At 42.6% G+C, this 22,183-nt stretch overlaps 1 protein-coding gene across 2 annotated transcripts in view; it reads left to right on the top strand.

Annotated features, from left to right (window-relative positions):
* DLK2 (delta like non-canonical Notch ligand 2) overlaps positions 1–20,012 on the top strand; it is a 249,454-nt gene extending 229,442 nt beyond the window's left edge. For both annotated transcript variants that reach the window (XM_085610310.1, XM_085610309.1), the window contains exons 3-6: positions 2,054–2,117; positions 3,313–3,443; positions 6,114–6,258; positions 14,397–20,012. In XM_085610310.1, coding sequence (XP_085466436.1) covers positions 2,054–2,117; positions 3,313–3,443; positions 6,114–6,258; positions 14,397–15,186 — 1,130 coding nt within the window. In that variant the 3' untranslated portion in view covers positions 15,187–20,012. The remainder of the gene's footprint in view (positions 1–2,053; positions 2,118–3,312; positions 3,444–6,113; positions 6,259–14,396) is intronic.
* Positions 20,013–22,183: the final 2,171 nt, after the last annotated feature.

The following is a 22,183-nucleotide window of genomic DNA, read 5'->3' as shown; positions in this document are numbered from 1 at the left end:
ATGGTTTTGTGGAGGATGGGGTGAATCGTGTTGACGAAACCAATTCTAACGCTTGTGCGATATTGCTGAGAACCGGATAGGTGAGTAGTGTCTACTTATAGCTGAGGCAAAGATTGTTGACAGTCCTTCCATGCCAGAGGACCTTTAGCCCCTATGTATGAGTTCGACAAACCATGCACACAGGGCAGAGGAGGTGGGGTGGTGAATGGCATTGATCTGGAAGGTCACGAGCAGGAATTGGATTGTGGGGTTACACCGGCTGCTCACATAGTGGCTGAATGAGGTGACCAGACAGTGGCAAGAGCAATGTTCAGAAGTTTATCGCAATCATCTATAGTGATTTACCTGTTTCTCTATGGATGGAACTGCGGCCATGGGTTGAACAATGGTGCTAGGGTATGAGCTGAATCATAGTTGTCTAGGGTCATAAACCATTAGTACCTTCATCAACTTCTTGACTGACTCCTTGAACAGGAACCTCAAATATTTTGAATACGAAAACATTCTTGTACCCTATTGTGTTGCAAAGGGAGGTCTACTTCCCAAGCCGTAGCCATCGTCAGATTCACTAAAGACAAAGGCTAGTAAGACTGATCTGATGGCCTTCAAATTCAGAGTGTTCATGAGGGGGGGGGGGGGGGGGGGCTTCTTCATTTATTAGGGCATTTTGTAAAGTCAGTCAAAATATTTTATTCGGCTAGGGTGAAATTTTCATTCGAATTCAAACCAATTATCACAAATATCGCATTTTCATAAACCTCTACTACACGTTTTGTAAAGTGTTATGTGTAGTCATTAAATTAATGTAGAACACTATCTTCGTTTATAGAGGTACACTGAAATAGAGGAAATCTGGGAGAAAAAGAGTTTGATAACTGCTATCGGTAAACTAATTCAATGTTCTTCTTTCGCCACCGTATGTAGTGTATTGTTCATTGGCAGACAAGCCTAAATAGGTTAGTTTTCAACAGTTTCCTGAACCAGTTTTTGGGTAAGGGCTGTGGTGTGAAGGGAAGGGCTACATCAAAGAATAGCCTCAGATTTCTTACTGCTGTGGACGATGATTTGGTGGTTACTCTGTGGACCAGTTTAAAGGTAATCAGATAGTTGCTCCAGTGACTAGTGTCTCATTCGGGACTCCATCCATGTTGAGAATCTTCTCCTTCACCCAGAATAATACATACTACAAGCACAAGGTGATGTTGTGTGACTGAAGGGAATTTGTGTGTCATCTTCTTACATCGATATTCTTAAAGTATGAAACTTTTAGTTTTTAAATTAGCAATTACTAGTGGGCCACAAATCTATGTACCTCATGAATATGAGGTAGGTCGCAACTTGGGATGCATTAGGAATGACAGCCATCACAAGGATGGTGGCCTGCTAAATTAGCATATCTCCATGTCTGTGATTACTTTTTAAATAAAGCTTTTTTTTAATGCAATGCATTTTTTTTTTTTTAAAAAGACAAGTTTAAGTTTCATTTTTTAAGAGTAGGCAATGGTCCAATATTTTGGTCAACATTCAGAAAAGGGAAGAGATCCCTTGAGGAGGTGGTAAAAGAGGAATTCTTTGCGAACGGAATTCAGTCGCAAAATATTAATACATAGCACTACTATTTGGTATTTGGAAGGGACACACTATACACACCCATTCCAAATACGAATTGATATTATGTCACAAACCCAAATTGCGATTTGAGGTTTGTATATCAGAAAAGGCAATTTTGTGATCACAATCGGGCCGAAAAATCTGGCTATTTTGTGACCGGAAAAAATGCTTCATAAATCTGGCCCAAAGTTAATTTTAGTTCTTCTCTGCTAACGTCTCACCCACCCCTGAGTGAGTCCACCTAGTAAGTGTGCAGTACATCACTGACCCCATCAGGTCTGGGCTAAGTTGGTTCGCCTTTTGGTAGACCTTTGCGCACAACAAAGCCTTCGGCCACCCCAAAGGCACCCATTTTGCCACCAAAATGAATGATACCTTTACTTGATAGAGTTCACACCTTCTAAAATTTGTCGTAACATCGTGCCCACTCTGATTTTTGCAGGTGACGAATGCAGTGCCCTCTGTGATCTGGCCCACGGACACTGTGACGAGGACGACAAGTGCAGGTATGGCATCATTTTCTTTACTCAACCTGGAGAATTCCTCTTCGGCCTTGCAATGATTAGTGCTTAGAGAGCAAGAGTGGAATGTTTGTGCATGTGGACTAGACAGGCCTAAAATGATGAGATGGCCACTCTGCTGCAGAAGGTGTGGTGGGATGTGATGTGATTGCTAAGGGTGAGTGATTCTGAACATTGTAAGGCTTGGCAATGGTAATGATGTTCAGAGTTACATTTTTATTGGGTGATACATCTCTAATTTATCATCTCAGCAAAGAAGGCCTTCACACTCCTCCTATGCCAGGACCTGTAAAACCACCAAATAAAATACATTTGATATTGATGGCCAATGCAAGAGGAAACCAGACAAAACCTTCCAACTCTTGCATTGGAGTCTTCCATTGGAGTCTTGGATTGCCTGCTGGTTGCCTAAGCTTCATGGTATCCTGACCTCTTCTTCCTATAACTTGTAGGAACTCTGGCCCCATAGCTTGACAAACCCCTTTAAACGTTAAGGGTGTGTCAGGTGTTGGACCTGGGTGACTTCAGTATTGGGTTATGCCTGGGAATCATGGGTGGAATGCTTGATTTATTCTCAGCTGCTATTGATTATTCTAGGCCGCAATCCACAGCATCATGTTTTTTGCTTACTATACCACTCATCTTGGGCCAGCCTTATTTCAATCCTCTTTGGTACTGCTCCAATAAGAACAATCCAGCCCAAACTGCTATGCCTCATCCCTCTGAACATGAATAAACCAGACACTGGCTGATTTCCGCCTCGTTGGGCGTCATCAGTGAGGTGCACTGCGAGTGTCTTATGGTGCAGCGACCATGAGTCAAAAGGCTAGGCATGCTACTTGCACAAATGGCATCTCGCTGCTGAAAGCAGGAAAGTGATGGGTTGGAAGCTTGAATTATTGTCAACCAATGGTGATTACTTTGTATTAGTTGGGCCAAATGTCTTTTTTTAGTTTCAGAACAGTCAGGCAGTTATTTAAGTTCTTCTTGGTTGCATTTTTTGCAAACTCTACTTCTGCTTGCTCACATCCAGCATCTCATCCCTCCTGTTTCATTGGCCTGTTTCTTCATGATGAGAGCTTGACTGCATGGTTTGTTGGGCTCTGGTTTGGTTTAGTTATTGTTGAGAGGATGCTGCCCAGGGTTGAAGGGCTATGCTGATGTCTCTATTCCTTTGCAGTTGTGATCCAGGCTGGGAAGGAGAGCATTGCGAGAAGTGTGTCCGGATGCCGGGTTGCCTGCATGGAGCGTGTCACCAGCCCTGGCAGTGCATGTGTCTGGATGGCTGGGCTGGAAATTTCTGTGACCGAGGTAGGTTCCACCTGCAGAAGCTTGGTTTGCCAAATGTTTATCGCTGTTTGTGTTCGAAGGGTGACGAACGTCCGGTGTACATAAGTTACTGATGGTGCCTCACACTGTTCTTCTACTCCACTACACCTCCTTAGATACTTCCATGTATATCACAGCTATGACTGTGTGATATTGGCTTGCGGTCACTTGCCAACACACTGATGAATTCATACTTGGATCCCTAAAACTCTGCTTGTCTGTCTTTCCCTGGAGTTCCATGATGATTATCCCTAGCTGACCCATGCTTCATTCTTCATTCAGGCATTCAGCAAAAAGCTACAGTTGGGGTTCAGGAAGATGTACGGAGAGTATTCAACAATTTAAACCTACAGTAGTTTTATCACTAATAGTGCAGACGCTTTCATGTCTAGGATTATCATAGAACAGAGAACATACAGTTGCCAATCAAAAGATGGCAGCCAAGAAAAATGCATTGTTGAAGGCAGCAGCCATTTTAAAAAGTGGAATGCAAGTACTGATGTACAGAATACATTTTAACTGACGTGTTCTGCTTTGCCACTTTTTGGAAACACTTCAGAGAGACAAAAATGCTGAGCTTATGATGTACACATAGTGAAAAGGAATATGCAATGCACTGTCAAGTAGTTTCAAGGTTAAGAATGCAGGACATTCACACTAGTTTATTGTTATGGTTCACACACAACAATATCTAGAGTAATGAATGTAGCTTATTGAGTCACAGGAAGTCAAGAGGGCTCAAATATGTTTCAGTGTGAAGCAGTCAGCTTGAGTGAGCCAATTAACAAAGAGATCTGTCATAGGGTTCATTTTGTAAGATGGAGATGAAGTGAGTGATTATGAGTGATATGTAACTTCTTGAATTGGACTGAACAGCAAATGTTCTAGAGCCAGAGCTTCATTATGACACTGGCAGAAACATCTGGATAATACTTCCCAGGACATTGCAACAAGGTGCTGCAGGTCAGGGCAGCTGTTTGTGGGTTTAATTTGCTTGTAAACAGTGGTGAAAAAAATCAGCTTCTTACAGATGCTGCTGCTGAGTCTGTCCTTTAGCAGCAATCTACTCATGGTAATGACTGCGTGTAGTCTGGATAATGGTACAGACAGCCCAAGTCATCATTCATGACACTATGGGAAAGATTTACTAAGGTGTTGCGCCATGTTTACGTCACTTGGCGCAAAATCTTTTATTCCATATTTACTTTCCAGCACTAAACTTGTTTATTGCTGGAAATAACGTAAAAGTAATGCAGAGCATGCCATTGCGCTGCTTCGCATTACTCTGCGCCATTGGGGCGTGCCAAGGGTGGTTCATGGTCGTTCCCATGCAACCACCCAAAGTTTCTCACTCTAAACCCAATCTGCTAAAAACAGTGGATTGGGTTCAGCGTGATAAAACTGTGCCCTTTTAAACTAGGCACCGGTAAGGAGAAATGCTTTCATTTCTCCTTCCTTTTCTGACTTTGCATGTGTGCTGCATTGTGCAGCACGCATACAAAGTGGGAAAAGCTTTCCCTCGTGTCTAGGCATAGGATTTTGTACAGGATGGTTTCCCTTCCTGTACAAAACCTATGCTAGACTCACGCACACACCCTAGCGCTGCAGCGCTAAGGTGGTGCGTGGCGCACAGCAGCTGTAATCAGCGCCGGCGCAAGGGATAGCGGAGGAGAGAGCCATAAGATTGAAAATATGGTGCTCTCCTGCTACTTCCCTGTTACGCAACTGAGCGCAGCCTCGTGGGAGGCTGTGCTGCGTTGCGTGGAAATTTGGTTTGATCTCCTCCTTAGTGGCATGTATACTTGAATTTCACGCAATACAGGGCAGCAAGCTAAGGTGCTGCACTGCATTGCGTGAAAGGGTGACAGCAGAAATGTCAACTAAGATATGGTGCATTTCGGCTGTCACCTATTGCTGGCACACTGTGTGCAGCCTAGCACCAGTGTGGGCACGCTTGCACCATGATGCAAGGGTGCCTGTGTCACTTTTTTGGTGCACAAAAAAGTGGCGCATTGACAACACAAAATGTTAGTAAATTCTCCCTTTATTGTTTGTGTATATTACACGCCCAGAGTGTAGGAGCATTTATAGCTTCCCTCCAAATAGCAGCGCTTTTTTACTACCCACATGTGTACACTAAATACCACATGGATAAAAATTACCACAGGCACAAAACCTGCCATTTATGTATTACAGACCTGGGAGTATTCAGGTTCTGAATGTTCATGTATGAATCTTGGGGCTGGGGTGAAGCTGCTTTTATCAAGCTTCAATTTGTTACTGAGCTGTATCGCCATCGGTATGAATTGGTGGTGCATCCAACCTTAATTGGTGTTTGCGTTGCGGAGGTTTTGTAGCGCTTTGAATATTTCAAGATTTTGTTAAAGTTAGAAAGTAAGAGAATGCTTGCCCTATAATGTGCTTCCTCAGTCGAATCTTAAGTTCAAACATTTCTAAAACATATTGTGGATTCTAATGTTGTTGATCTTCGTGTTACTGTGCACCCCTTTCAGAGAAATTGCCCCCCAGCCATAGTAAATATTACCCATGTGCTTGTCCCTCCATTCCTCCCCCATGCCACACCCAATGTAAATTGCAGATGCCATGGCCGTCCATGACGTTTGACTCGAGTCCTTGCCTCTTTCTTCTTAGATGTCGAGATCTGCGTCCACCAGGACCCGTGTCAGAATGGGGCTGAGTGCATCGTTGATTCGAAGGGAGAGTACTCCTGTGTGTGTCCAGAGGGCTTCCACGGAAAGCACTGCGAACAGAAGACCGGACCATGCGAGCGAGCAGGGTAAGAGGCAGGCCTACCAGACTCCTGGGCAATGCAGTGCGGTTGAGTGAAGGCGTTGGACAATATGGGACACCGCTTCCTCGGATCTCAGCATGCGATGCATCATGTCATGCTAAATAGGTATAAGTAATGGAGAGAAGGTGGGCGGCGGTGGCACATGTAGGTGAGGAGGGGAGATCCAGCTCACAATCCCACCATGCACTGCAGGGAGAGAAGGTGCAGTGTACCTAGGAGTTGATGGAGGTGGTGGAGTCAACTGAGCCACTGAGCACCATAGACTGCAGCAAGTATTCAGTGGTGATGGAACTATTGTCAGAGTGAAATTGCAGCCATCAGTGTTACGTGCCAGAAGTGACAGGGATGGTGAAAGGTTCACGCCTCACACAACGAACAAGTGTAGCAAATGAGCCATGTCCATTCACCAGTAGAGTGATAAGGGTGTAGTATGTGACCAGTCGTTTTCTATGGTTGCAGCTACTAAATGGCACCCACTCCGTCCTGCTCCTAGGGCCCTACCCAATTTACTAAAGTTTAGATTAGCCTTAAAAAGGTGGTTTTTCCTTCGCTAGATGGGAGTAGGACCTTTGTTCTCATCTGAGGTTTCCACATTGGGTGTGTGTTGTATTTTAGTGACAGGATGTCTTCTGGTGAATGTTGCACTTTATAAAACTCTAAAAAATAAATAAAGAAAAATAAACAAGTCACAACAAATGGGCAGTTATTTGCCTTGTAATGCCTCATTTAGGTAAGGGATTGTGCATTTTTTTCCTTCCTCAGTAGAGTATACGCATTAGCGCCTTGACACCTTCGGGCATTTGTTTGCGCTTTATGAATTGCCAAAGCAATCAATCAAATCAGCACAAGGTGAAATCTAGGCCTCCAGACTAACAGGGCATGTGAATGTGTGTCTGCACCTGGTAGAGACCAAGTCTGGGATTAAGATAGTGTCCACGTAGGTCTAAGCTGCTGACTGGAAGCCCTGGCTCCTGGGCCACATTCCCAGGCACTTCCTCCAGAACACCAACTAGCCCTGAATTTTAGATGGACAGCAAGGGCAGCTTTTTAACACTGAGTGCAATCCCTTCAACGTTTCCCAAGATGAGAGTGTATATAACAATTTCCCAGACCCTCTCTTGTGCAAGCTGTTGGGCCGGGGCTGGACAGTGTATCCAAGGGCCCCTTACTAGACCCAAAGAACCATGAGTCTGAGATGTCTTTGACTGATGAGCGTTTTTGGTGCTTCAAACCTGTAGAAACTGACAGATAACTGTATGACCTCATCAGCTCCCTGTGTTGCTGCTGTTCTGATGATGAGTGCCTTTCCTGCAAAAGCTGAACTCTTTTGAAGGAGAGAGGCAAGTCCTAAGGAGGGTTCTCATTCAGTCCCCTCAAGCAGAATCACAGACTTTTAGGTCCCATTTCTGTGAGCAACTAGTCATTTCTGCCACACAAATAGGTGGTGACTTGTTTGCTCCAAATGTTTGCAAGCAGCACCATGAGGCACCCTACTTTCTTTGCCCTTCTTCACCATGGTATAGAGTGGGGCAAGTTCTTTCTCATAATTGTATTAGACCTAACCACGAATCGTGTGCTGTCCACCATTCGAAGAAGGGCAAGTAGAACAGGAGTCAGAGAATACCATTAGGAAAAGTAATGTAAAAAGCACCCTACAAACATTTCTGCCAATTACAGCCCACTGGTAGTGAATTCCCTTCTGCTGTCATGAAGGCAGGTCCCATTCGGGATCATTTGCAGTCATCTACAGTTAGTGTGATGCATGCCGCACTGAAGTGTCCTAGTATTTAGGTATTACATTTTATATAGCAATACTTACCATATGTGCACCTTACAAGAGGACTGCGGAGAACAGTTCAGATGATGATGATGATGACCCGTCACAGACACGGTAGCGTAAGTGTCAGAATGGAGCGTGGCACACCTGTTGGCAGGTGATTCAATGGGGCTATACATCTTGGGTAAGACGTAGGGGGTATTTGTAGGGGTGTGAACAGGGAGCATTTGAGTGACAGTGGCTGTGGATGTTGACCACTTGGGGAAAAGATGTTTTGTGAGTGCCTTTCTTGAAGGCAAAAAGACCAGCAGCACTGCAGAGGTGATGTGGTTAGGTCCTATAGGTGGGACGAACCTGAACTAGCGGCCTGAGTTTGTGTCCCGAGAGTATCAGGAGGAGGGTAGCAGTGGATCGGTGGGTAAGTGAAGGAAAAGAGCGGTGAGCTTGTCTGCCAGGCATAGCAATTCCCTAGCTTGAAGGACCTTGTAATAAATACATTAAATTGAGCTTGGAATTTGATGGGGAGTGAGCGAAGCCGTTGGAGACAGCAGGAGATGCTTCCATTGTCAGAGGCCCGCTTTGGTTTCGGAGGAAAAGGGAGTTGCAGTAATCTAGTAAGGAGAGTGCCAGGGCATGGGTGCCATTCCTGGAGCCAGCTGTGGAATTGAGGGTTCACGGTTTACTCAAAGACTCACTGCCTCGTGGCGCAGTAGGTTCACTACTGACCACACACAGCTCTGGAGATTCAGCTCATCAGACTCCCTCCCCCCCCATGGCCTTCATAGATAGTTCACTCAGTCGTGGCAATCTTGTACGTTGTATCTTTGGCTCTCATTGAGTTGTCTATCTGAAAAGTGGTCGATCAAAATATAGCGGGTCAACCAATAGCCAGTCAAGCTCTATGTTGTTTATTCCCGAAGTGCAGTGCATGTTTCACAAAAAGGCTTTCCAGGACAAGATAAGCATGAAGGGTCAGTTGCCTGAAAGATTGTCATGTTCCAACAACAGAAGACTTTTGGCTTATTTTCAAGTTGGGCGAAGTGAAAGTCCAGTGTGGAAACCTGCGAAATCTCTCTCCCCGTTCATGCCCAGCCTTTCTACGGCAATGGGGCATCATGCAGTGCTCACCTCTGCCAGGGTACATTTTCTGGTAACTAGATACAATATCGAAAAAAAAATATCGAATGGACAAAATATCTAATTCAAAATATAAAATGGACAGAATATCGATTGGACATAATATAGTGGTTAATAATATCAACATGCAGGTAAGTAATATCGGCTGTCAAAATATATCGAATTTTTAATAATATAATAGTGTTTTGTATGTTAGTATATGTGTTAAAAGTGTATATTATTTTTGTAATGTATGTTTAATTATTTTTTAAAGTTAAGAAATGTATGTAAAATAATTTTTGCGTATTTTACTTCTGTAACTGGTTGTGGGGTTTTAGGGGATTAGGGTGGGAAGTAATTTAATTATAGTAAATTATAAGTAATTTAATTGTAATTAAGTAAATATTTATTTTTATGTATTGGTATTGATCATTAATTTATTGTTAATTAATTAATAATTGGTAATTAATTTTTAATAATTGGTAATAAATTGTTAATTGATTAATTGATAATTATGTTAATTGTATTAATTTATTATTCTGAGCGGGTTTTGGGTTAATAGGGGAATAGGGTCGGAAGTAATTTAATTGTAATTAGGTAAATATTTATTTTTATTTCTAGATATTGATAATTTATTGTTTATTAATTATTAATTGGTAATTGATTTTTATTAATTGGCAATTAATTGTTATTAATTGATAATTATGTTAATTGTATTCATTTATTATTCGGAGCGGGTTGTGGGTTTATAGGGGAATAGGGTGGGAAGTAATTTAATTGTAATTAAGTAATTATTGAAATTATTTTTGTGTATTGATAATTAATTTATTGTTAATTAATTATTAATTGGTAATTTTTTTTATTACCTATTACATTTTTGGTATTGAAAATTAATTGGTTGTTAATTAATTATTATTTGGTCATGTTTAATAAATAACGTTTTTTGGTATTTATAATTAATTATTAAATATTTTGTAATTGGTAATTAATTATTATTATTTTTTTATTGGTATTGATGATTAATTTATTTTATTTAAATATTAAATCATTACTTTCACTACTATTGCACTCACTGGAGTGGGAATAGTAATTTTTACCCCTACACTATCCAACGCTTTCCCTACTGTTGCACTCTCTGGAGTGGGAATAGTAATTTTTACCCCTATGCTATCCAACGCTTTCCCTACTGTTGCACTCTCTGGAGTGGGAATAGTAATTTTTACCCCTACGCTATCCAATGCTTTCCTCACTGTTGCACTCTCTGGAGTGGGAATAGTAATTTTTAGCCTTCCGCTATCCAACGCTTTCCCTACTGTTGCACTCACTAGAGTGGGAATAGTAATTTTTACCCCTATGCTATCCAACGCTTTCCCTACTGTTGCACTCTCTGGAGTGGGAATAGTAATTTTTATCCCTACGCTATCCAATGCTTTCCTTACTGTTGCACTCTCTGGAGTGGGAATAGTAATTTTTACCCCTATGCTATCCAACGCTTTCCCTACTGTTGCACTCTCTGGAGTGGGAATAGTAATTTTTACCCCTATGCTATCCAACGCTTTCCCTACTATTGCACTCACTGGAGTGGGAATAGTAATTTTTACCCCTAAGCTATCCAACGCTTTCCCTACTGTTGCACTCTTTGGAGTGGGAATAGTATTTTTTACCCTCCCGCTATCCAACGCTTTCCCTACTGTTGCATTCATTGGAGTGGGAATAGTAATTTTTACCCTCCCGCTGTCCAGCGTTTTCCCTACTCTTGCACTCAGTGGAGTGGGAATAATCATTTTCACGCTCCCGCTATCCAACGCTTTCCCTACTGTTGCACTCACTGGAGTGGGAATAGTAATTTTTACCCCTATGCTATCCAACGCTTTCCCTACTATTGCACTCACTGGAGTGGGAATAGTAATTTTCACCCCTAAGCTATCCAACGCTTTCCCTACTGTTGCACTCTTTGGAGTGGGAATAGTATTTTTTACCCTCCCGCTATCCAACGCTTTCCCTACTGTTGCATTCATTGGAGTGGGAATAGTAGTTTTTACCCTCCCGCTATCCAGCGTTTTCCCTACTCTTGCACTCAGTGGAGTGGGAATAATCATTTTTACCCTCCCGCTATCCAACGCTCTCCCTACTGTTCCACTCGCTGGAGTGGGAATAGTAAATTTTACCCTCCCGCTATCCAACAGTGATGTACATTTTTTTAAAGAGCTTACATATATTATTTATTAATTTTAAAATTTTTAAAATAATTTTAAGTATGTTTTGCTTAATTATATTGAATATTTAATTAAGTTAATGTTACTTTTAACATATTTTACAAATTTGATATTTTTACATTCTATATTTTAACCAACGATATTTTGTCGTCGATATTTTTGTACTTACCTGTTTGTAGATAGGGAGACGATATTTTGTACTTCAATATTTTGGTGTCGATATTATGTCCATTCTATATTTTGCTTGTTGATACTATGTCAGTGATCCACATTTTCTGCTTCCCTCCCTGCACCCTATTCTACTACCTTCTAGCACTGCCCTGCACAGAAGCCACTGAACCCAAAAAAACCCTGCTTAGAGCAGGTAGTAAATGGGAGCGTTAAAACACTCGGAAATGGGAGTACAGTGCAGACTTCTGCACAGGAATTCTGTTCCTGAACAGTATAGTTCTTCCCCATTTCAGGGGTTTAACTCATAATAGCTGGAATCCATGCAAGATACCAGCCTCTAACAATAATTCCACCCACCAGGAGTCTCTGCATGGAATTCCGCCCTCCTTATAATTGGGCCCTTTTGTCTGCAAAGTCACACCAGAGGGAAAAAGCTACCATTGCCAGACATTGCCTGTGGTGTTGGCTCTGCTCCCCAGTTGAATATTTTCTGTCCCTGCCAGCTTATTCTTTAGCATCCAAAGATCCCAGCCCTCTAGCAACTACTCCCTAACAGAGGGTGCGGCGGTGCCCTGCCTTCTCCCTCTGGTGTGTGAATGGCAATTGTAAATGTATGAAGTTCACAGACTTTTCTACTCATTTCAATTCATTCTAGGTGGAAGTATCTGTGATGTGAACAGTGTAATAAATGCAGCCATAGAGTAGTATTTACAGCTTGTAAATGAAAAGAGAAGCGTGAATTCACTTGAAGCCTTGGAGTCAAAAAGTCCTCAAGGAGATGACGGCAGTTTTAGAGCACTCAGTGGCCACAGGCATCCCACAAATGCAACTATCTAAACAAGGTCCTATATAGCCAAAAGACACTTGTTGGGCCGCCACGTGGCATACTGTACGTGAATGATGGTAAGCATTGCTCTCTGCACACCAGACTGTAAACACAATCAGTAGTTCTTTGCAGGCCTATCAGTTTTAAGTATAGCTTGGGAATATATATATATATATATATATATATATATATATATATATTTCTATAAAAGCTTCCAGTATTTGGTGGCCAGCTCCCTATTATTGCCAGTTTGAAGTATTGAGAACAAGTTACTCTTTATCAGCACTCTGTATTCACAGTCGATAGACACACATAAACAGACTACCATGAGACGTGCCTGCATGGCCCTACATTAGTGAATGGACAATCAATGTAAACTCGACAAACTTCACTTTCTAGTAATGGCAGTCATATGGGGCCAGATGGGAAAAGCATTTTTCCAGTTGCAGTCTCTCCAATTTGTAATCTGTGACCACAAAAAGGCTGTTTTCAAGGTACTAAACCCATTTGAGGATTCGGTAACTATTTACTGAATCCTACGATGGGTTTAGAAATAGATAAGGAATCTCTATTTGGAAGCGGTGTGTTGTAGGCATCCCTTCCAAACAGCGATTCCTATTCATATGTATCAATGGTTTAGGACCAAAATAGTGGTCGTAAACCATTAAAAAGTCACAGACCTAACGTTAAGGCGGCAACTCATTTGCAAAAGAGAAGAGTTCTTTAAGGTCCCCTTGCCCTTTGAGATTATTAAAAAAGGTTTGTTGGAGAGTAGGCGGTGGTGCATGGACCACTGCAAACTCTCAATCAAACTTTAAAAACGTTTGCTTTAAATTGCAATCACAGACATGGTGGTCTACTGACCTCACCAGGCCACCATCCCAATTATGGATTCCAATTGTAGTGAGTTGCAATTTGCAGCCAACCTCATTAATATTCATGAGGAAGATGGAAATGCGACCTACAACGAATCTGTTTTTTAAGTGCGGAGCTATTCGTGCATAGGTTCTTCAGAATCTTTACTGGTTGCAAAAGTGCTGTCTATAGTGTGTGAGCAGTATTTTGCCACCAGACATTCGTACAAGTGGTTCATAGGTCTGAATGTTTCTAACCTGAGTAACTTAACAAAAGGAATAGCAAAGAGGTAAGGCCTTGCCTCAAATTCCAGCTGACTGCAGTGATCAATAAGTGATCATTAATGAACGACGTATGCTGAAGGGGTGTGTGATTTTAGCTACTCCATCTGCAAGGGACCCTCTGTAGGGTCCTTGTGGGAGGCGCTGTCTGCTTCATGCTAGGTTCAGGTTTTATTAAACTGTAAATAAAATAAATATAATCTAAAATATTAGAAATCACTCTGAATTCTTGCGCCCTCTACCCAATTATATGGTTGGAAGCACAAATTCTTTTACAGAATGCCCTTTGCACACACATACATACAGACAAAATAGAGGGCACTCAAAGAAACTCCACCAAGAATCCTTATTAGCATTAGTGTAGACTGATGGCCCGCAGTACCAGGTAATGACCACCTAGTTTCACCCTATTCCTACTCATCCACCCAGGCCATTTCAACCCCTTGGAGGCCACTCCACATACTAACGTGCCTCTTTACTATATTTTCGATTGAGTTGGCCAAAGAAGGTTGACATTGATGAGGAGATGACTAGTGTGCATGATAGTTTGGGAAATAAGGGACGGTTTAGGGTGGTCTTTTGCCTTCTTTAGCTGCATGCACAGTGAGTCTTTTTGGTAGCAGTATATCAAACCAAATTAGTCATTTGAAGGAGCCGACGTCTTGAGTGTTACGGCATGGATAGTGATTGTCATAATATAAGTTCTTGTTTTTATTTTTTCTGTATATTTGAATGCTCTGAGGTGGCTCTAGGGTAACATATAGTGCGGTCTAAAAACACCAAATATAAGTAAATAAAATGGTGCATTACTTTTTGCGGATAGAATTGTCTTTTGAAGATGGTGACACACCAGTGACCTCCTCTTTGTTATGCTCTTTCAGGTCACCGTGTAAGAATGGCGGGTCCTGTCAGGACGAGCACGGCTACGCCAACAGCTTCACCTGCAGGTGCCTGGTGGGCTACATTGGGGAACTGTGCGAACTGGATGTGGACGACTGTCTGATGCGCCCCTGTGCCAACGGCGCCACCTGTCATGATGGCATCAACCGTTTCTCCTGTGAGTGTCAGGTGGGATTCGAAGGCCGCTTTTGCACTATCAACATTGACGACTGTGCGGAAGGCCTGTGCCAGAACGGTGGCCGGTGTTATGACCGTGTTAATGATTATGATTGCGCTTGCGTTAATGGCTTCACCGGAAAGACATGTGAGGTTCCACCAGTTCTACTTCCTGTACCAACTCACATCACAATGAACAGACCGGCTCCCAAGGACAGCCAAAACTTCACACCAGTGCGAAGCACAACCGATGATTATCCCAGAATCACGCAGCTCCAGCCAATCAAGACAGTGGACATGGAGGGCTGGAGCTCCAACCCCAGCGCAAAACCAAATGGTGGACTGTTGAAAATCTCTGTGAAGGAAGTGGTTACCCACCGAGACACTGGTCTCACAGAGCCACAAATACTAACACTGGTTGTGTTTGGTGGACTGACCGCCTTGCTGGTCATGCTGACGATAGCACTGGTTGTTTGGAAGAAGAGAAGAGGGCGCCATAGGCGAGCTTGTTGCCAGAGTACTTCAGTCAGTGCTAGCAAGGCGCAGGATGAGGAGAGTCAAGTCCAAATGTTGAATACCGCTATGACAGAGCTCAGGAAGACGACAGAGCTCTGAGGCATGGAACTCATGGATGTTTCTATGAGAAGTGAGAGAAAGGATCTGCAATTTGGGTCCAACGTCTCTTCCAGGCTTTGACCAAAGCCAACACTGGTTGAGTTTCTGCAGAGGTGAATCAGTCTCTGAATGGAAAAGGTGGACCTAAGGTCATTGGACAGAGGTCACTGCTCAGCGCTTTCACCATTTTCTTCCAACAAAGAGGTTCTAATGGTCAGCCTGAGTGACTTGGCCTCTGACCTGGAAGAATTTGTCTGAGAACTAACTCGACTGGATAGACCATGTATGGTGGCCTGACACTGGAGCCCTCTCTTGAATAATGCCAGATGCAAGGTTGTTAGTCAAGTCAAAGGCATTCCCATTTGCTTTTGGGAGCTGGTATTGGTTGGTTGTTCCCTTACAATGTTGGTAACATCCGTTGATGCACTACGTAGAGTTGTGGCACTAATAAGCGCACAAAAGGACTTCCATCTTCCTAGACCAAACACTACGGAAGACGTTGGTGCACTATGCACGCGCTGTGGCAGCCTGAACTGTTGACTGTAAGCACACAGGCACGTGGCCCACTCTGGGGACGTGGGATCCTGTTGAACGGTGGACCTTCCATACATGTAATGTACCAGACAGGTGTTGTCCAACCTTTTCAGTCACACTGTTTACGAACTCTTGTAGAATTCCAAATGACTCTGTCAAACATTTCTTTTGTATTTTTTATTTTGGTGTAAACTCAACTTAATTCATCTCTGGAGGGTGCATCTCCTGGTCCCAGCTCTTAAGTCACCAGTGCAGAAAGCATAATTGATACTATGCTGCACTCTGCGAGATCTGGGTATTTAATTGTGGCACGGCTACCACAGTTTTGCTTGAAGTAGCCCATGTTTCTGTGGCCACTATTTTATCCTCAATTTCCAAAATTCCTTGAACTACATAGAGTTTCAACTTCCCAAACAAACTCAGTGGCATCATTTACTCACAGCATACAAGAAGAGCAGAAGAGGGGCAGAAACAAGATGGTGCCAGGTCAGCGAGAGAGGCAGACCACACTAGCCTCGTATTTGAGAAATTGGACCACCATTCACCACAAGTTTGGCAAAACTTGCAATGTGGCGAGATTCTACCAAAACCAAAGCATTCTACCAAAAACCAACCAAAACGTTTGATCCAGTGGGGTTGCGCAACATCATGAGTTTTCAGAACAGGGGTCGCCTTGTTGATGGAAAGTGCCTAGGGTGAAGGGTGTTTATGGTGGAAAAGGACCGCTAGGAAGCTACTTGGTTATGTACGGAAAAGATAAATCTCCTTGAGCATATATTCTGGGACCAAGAATTGTACAACCGCACAGCCCCATTTATCCAGAGCACATGCTTATACGCCATAGAAGTGTATAAATGTGACATTGGTTTTCGTGGTAGGTGATTAACACACCTCCCCCAACAGTTATATCTGATGTAAATTGAACAGGGTTCTCAGTTGTTTATTTTTCATGCATGTAATCACAAATTGAGTTTTTTCCCCGGACTCAAAAAGGTTGTCAAAAATGGCATAAAATGCATTCTGTCTGCTGATTGGGTAAGGATACGAATGTTACTTACTTCAATGAAGAAACTGCTGGTTTGCAAAACTGATGTCCCGGCACTTCCACTGAGAGATAGACGGGCAAGACCGAGCATCCATTGGTCGAGACCACTGGAGGCAATCACAGCCATTTATTGCAGTATTTCAAGGGAAGGCTTAGATTACTATTCCGTCCATATTTATAACCCCTTCATGCTAAGCCCAGAAGTGGCTCGAGAACAGTTATGTACCCAGGTTCAAAACACTATTAGGAAATTAGGAGGCGGTGGGAGAATTGTATTCTCTGAATCATTTCCCCCCCACATTCCCTTGTTCTGAGGATTGACTTTTGAAGTAGCCAGAGCCTATAAGAGTTTCTTTGCAAAAGAGTTTGCCTTGTACTCCAGGCAATATCTAGACACAGTAATGCATATTTTCTAAGCATGTATACCTTACCAAACATATTAGTTTTGTCAAGATTTAATCCACAATATGGAAAGGGAGAATCACTGGTATCTTAAAAAATTATTTTAATTATTCATACAATAAATTTATAAGCGGAACTGATGTGCTTATACTACAGCATGAAATGTATATCAAAAAATCATGACATTAGATATCTATGAAATTATTACACAAACATTATTAAAGACATCTAACCCAAGCACACTTCACATTCACACTAAAATAATCAATCTTAATACAGAGAATCAATTTAAGGTAATGAATGCAATTTCTTAATTCAATGTCCATTACAATTTTATTCATTGGTTCAAAAAAGCTCCTCTTCGCTTCTGTCAATTCTCAAAAAGTTATTAACTATATACATGTAGGTCCTGCTCTTTATCTGTGGCTTTCATCAGGATATCACACAACCTGCAGGCTATTTGTTTTATTTAAAATCGCACAATCTTCCAATAAGATGTGTCTGTATAACCCGACTTGAACAGGGGTATCTTTCATTTTCTTAGTAAGTCGGAGCATTCATCCACAAATTGTTAATTAGGACAAGGACAGTCCAGGGTTGGACTGGGGAACCAACAGTGGCCCTGGCAAAAACGCTCCAGCCAGCTCAGCTCCTTTCAATCCCTCCTGCAATCGCTCTCTTCCGTTCATCTATTCTCTTTCTTTCCTTCTCTCCTTCCTCTCTTCTCCCTCTGGGATCGCGTGCTCTTTGCCTTACCTCTCCCTCCCTTTGTTTTGCTCTTTCTTGAAGAGTCCTGTGTCTGTTGCAATAAACGATGCGAGCTGGAGAAATGGGCAGAGGCACCAGGAGCGTCCCACCTCCAAGGGCTCCAGCCCACTGGGGAAATGCCTGGTGAACAAAGGCCTGTCTGGCTCTGGGTCAGCGTCACGGTCATTTCAGCCATCGTCCTGCTGGACAATCTTAAATCATCGTGGTTGAATTTAAAGGGAACTTTGAATGTTTTTCATTCAACGTGTTCTTTTGTTTTTTAACATTTTGCCCATGTTTTTCATAATTCATTTGGCGATTTACCAGTTCGGGAAGCTTTGCTGCCCACATTACTGAGGACTGAGAAACAGAGGGGAAAAGTCAAAAAAGTCTAGATCCATTATCTCATCTTACACTGTAACCATGGCATTTTTCTGAACAGTGGTAGGTTTTCATTCTTATCCTTGGCTTTGCTCACAAGAACCCTCATGTTGAAAGTTACCTTCGAATTTGGGAGGTACCCACTAAGTCACACAAATGTAAAGCTGGTCTACTGAACATAAGCCCTACACCCTGGTAGGTCACCTCTTGTGGAGGGCGATGTGTGAGATGAATCAGAATGTGGTGGATAACTGAATCCGAACGATACGGAAGCCAGTCCGGTGTCTCAGTTCTGTTCTGGTGGACTCTGCCCAGTCACAATGTGTGTAATGTCGACTGAGGCATTGGTACCCGCTTGTCCTCAAATATTCGGATCAGTCCTTGGATTCAATTCTGTTTGTAAGAAACATTCACATGTTGATAGCTTGCCATTTCATCATTTAGGTAGTATTGGAACGAGCCTGAAAATTAAAATAAATGCGGGGTGACAAAGCTCATTAATACTTATTATAAATTTGAATAGAATCCTGAGTTCAGCAAAGCCGGTGTTTTCTGCATTGTACATGAGAACGGATGATTTAATCCGCTGTAGGCGGTCCTCTTCTTGTCCATGTTTGCTAATACAAGGCATCTTGTCGGAAGCCACCCTTTCCTCCCCTATTCTTCTTTCTAGCTTCATAGTGATTCTATAGTGTTCTGTCATTTTGAAATCCACACTTCTACATCCATAGAATCCAACAGAGTGCACAGAATGATGGTGGCCATTTTAGATCTTTGAATGCTGCTCCAGTGAATGTGTATGAGGACGTTTTCAAAATGGCGGCACTCTGAACTGAAATTTCTCTTGTAATATCAAAGTTGTTGATTGGTGCTGCGATACACTGTTCTAAACCGTGCCTTGAGTGAACGGGCATGCCTATACAGTGCAAGAGCTTCCAGGTTGAGAAAGGTCTGAACGCCTGCTTCAGAGTCAAAAACCCAGGAAAGCAGATTTTAGCTTAGCTTGTGAGCTAAGCTAAAAACAAAATATGCATGTTTATGATTTGGAGGTGTGTTCTAATCATCACCACAGTCAAGACCAAGGGGCAGATTTACAAGCCCCTTGCGCCACTTTTGCGTCACTTTTAACATGGGAAAAGTGACACAAAAGTGGCGCAAGGGGCTTGTAAATTTGCCCCCAAATGTTTGCAGCTTGTACAAATTCTCTCCCATTTCTTTTGATAATCCAGTAACGTGTTCAGTTGAAGCAGCTTCTTTCTGTGCGGGTTGCCCTGGTTGGGTTCTAGCAGTAAAGATAGATTGTCGATCCAGGAGGTCAGAATTTGTATTCTGGCATCCATACCTGCCCATGATGTGCGTTGTTCCTGTGACTTGGTTCTCTTGTCTCCTAACAATGGGAGTGCTTAGAAACTTTGTAACCTCAGTAAGGGTGGTAAATAAAAAAAAATGGACATTCATATATTTACCAATACGTCATATATGGACACCCGGAGAAAGCATGGTAACGTCGCACCACCCGCACCTGAGACCTTGTGTTTTCCCCTAAAGACAGCGCTGTAGAGAGACCTCTGCACAGCGCTTCTTGTAAATGTACCGGCACAGAGATGCAAATGTTCTTTTTATTATTTGTGCATTTTCAGATATACTATTTTTTTAAAATGCTGAGCTATGAAATTGTTGTACATTTTTCTCAAATAAAATATTATTGTGGAGCCCATGAGTGTTTGTTTTGACTTGACTGGATGTGGAGTTAAATGTAGGGAGTGCGTGAGGTGACGTTGCCAGTGTGTTGCCGTGGGGAGTTTGTCCAAGCAGGGATCAACCATTGACACGTCATCCTTCATGATGTCTTCACAGACTCAGTGAAATAATTTTACACATAAATGCTAACATTTTCTCACAATTATTACGTTATATATTAGTAAGCTAAAAGATTGTACTCTGATTAAGGGAAATTTCTTGCATGAAATGAACACAAAAAATGGTAGTGTTTTTTAACTCCTAACAAGACGTATATGTAATGCAAACCATAGCAAACGAGGCAAAAGCTTAATCGGGAGATTTAGGAACACAGTGAAAGAATTATATCCAATTTGACTTTCTTTCAGTCAATAGTGAAATTATAAATACTGTGTGTAAAAATCATTTAAGGAGCATTGAGAGGCACGAAATGTTAACAAAAATGAATGTTCATTGCAAACTTTTATTCTCTGTCATTGTGTATGGTAGAAGCCCTGGTCTTTCTTCTTGCCAGCGCCGCGTGCAACCTGGGAATCCAGCCCGCCTCCTGATCCACAGTTTTTTTTATTTAAACCAATTTTATATAGAGCAGACTTTACCCAAAGGTGTCAGAGCGCTTCACAATAGAACCAAGACCGTTACATGAGGAAATTTACATACTGACATGTTACAAATACAAACGAGCTAGATGAAAAAGTAAAATAACACAATAGAAGGCAGTTACACAAATATCAAAAACACAATAGAATTCGGATCGTACAGGCATAGATTGCATATTTACAACATTGTAAGAACTTCCTTGAGGGGTGTGAAAAGGGATGCATTAATTCTGGAAGTGTCTTTGGAAGAGAAGAGATTTGAGGTCAGCTTTGAAAGTCCGGGTAGAGGTGATGGTACGGAGTAGTGGTGGAAACGAGTTCCAGGTTCTGATCGCATTGCCTAAGAAGGATTGAGCCATCGATCTTTTCCTTTCGAAGGTGGGGGGCTAAAGCAGTAATTTTTCTGCATTAAGTGAAGGTCTAGAGCCTCCAGAGATTTTAAGTTTATTTGCCAGGTATCGAGGGGAGGAAGTGTGCAGGGCTTTGTGTGTGATACAGGCAAGCGTGTAGATTGATCTTGCCTCAATGGGAAGCCATCGAAGAGAAAAAAGTATGGGTGTAATGTGCTCACTTCTTTTGGCCCCAATGACAAAACAAGCCGCTGAATGGAGTACGGATTTGAAAGGGGAAAGGTGAGATTTGTAGAGGCCAGCAAGCAGAGAATTGCAATAGTCCAATCTAGAGAGAACCAGAGACTGGACCAAGGTTATTATGTCTTGCTCCGGAAGAAAACGTCGAATCCCCCAGTGAAGGCGCAGTTGGTAACGTACATTTTTTGCAATATAATTGATGTGTGAGTGTAGATTGAGCTTTTTGTCAAGAATGACACCAAGGGATTTAGCGCTGTCGACAACGATAGGTTTGTTGTTCAGTACGTTCAGGTTATTCATCCAAGATTAAACAGGAGGAGGGGAGAGTGAGGTAGAGAGGAGGAGGAATTCAGTTTTGGAAGGATTCAGAATGAGTTGATGAGCTAACATCTAGTTTTGAATAGAGTTGAGAGTAGAGTTGAGGATTGAGATGTTGTGTGAGGAAGACACCTAAGGGGAACACCCATCGCAACGCATGCGTCGCATCGCATGCGCTTACATCGCATGCCATCACAACGCACGCGACGTTACGCCGCGTGCGTTCACTACGCACGACGTTCCATCGCGGGTGCCATTGCATCGCGGGCGCTGTTAGAACGCAGGCGCGGGTACACGGGCGGCAGGGGAGACAACGTTGGAACCAGGTAAGGTCGACGCTGTTTTAGGGTTTAGGGTAGTTTATGGGTAGTGCAGTGGAGGAGGGGGGGGGGTTAGGTTTTAGGGCTTAGGGTTAATTGTTGTATATGGGAGTGTTTTAGGCTTTAGGGTTAGGGCTTAGGGTTAGGAGGCGTGTATGCTAGTGTTTTAGGCTTTAGGGTTAGGGCTTAGGGTTAGGGGGCGTATAGGCTAGTGTTTTAGGCTTTTGGGTTAGGGCTTAGGGTTAGGGGGCGTGTATGTACGTGTTTTAGGCTTTAGGGTTAGGGCTTAGGGTTTATGTTAGTGTACGGTACTGTTTTGCC

This window comes from Triturus cristatus, chromosome 6 (assembly GCF_964204655.1).
Source record: "Triturus cristatus chromosome 6, aTriCri1.1, whole genome shotgun sequence".
Lineage (NCBI taxonomy): Eukaryota > Metazoa > Chordata > Amphibia > Caudata > Salamandridae > Triturus > Triturus cristatus.
The sequence above is the reverse complement of the archived record's forward strand: the minus strand, read 5'-3'. Positions and strand labels throughout refer to the sequence as shown.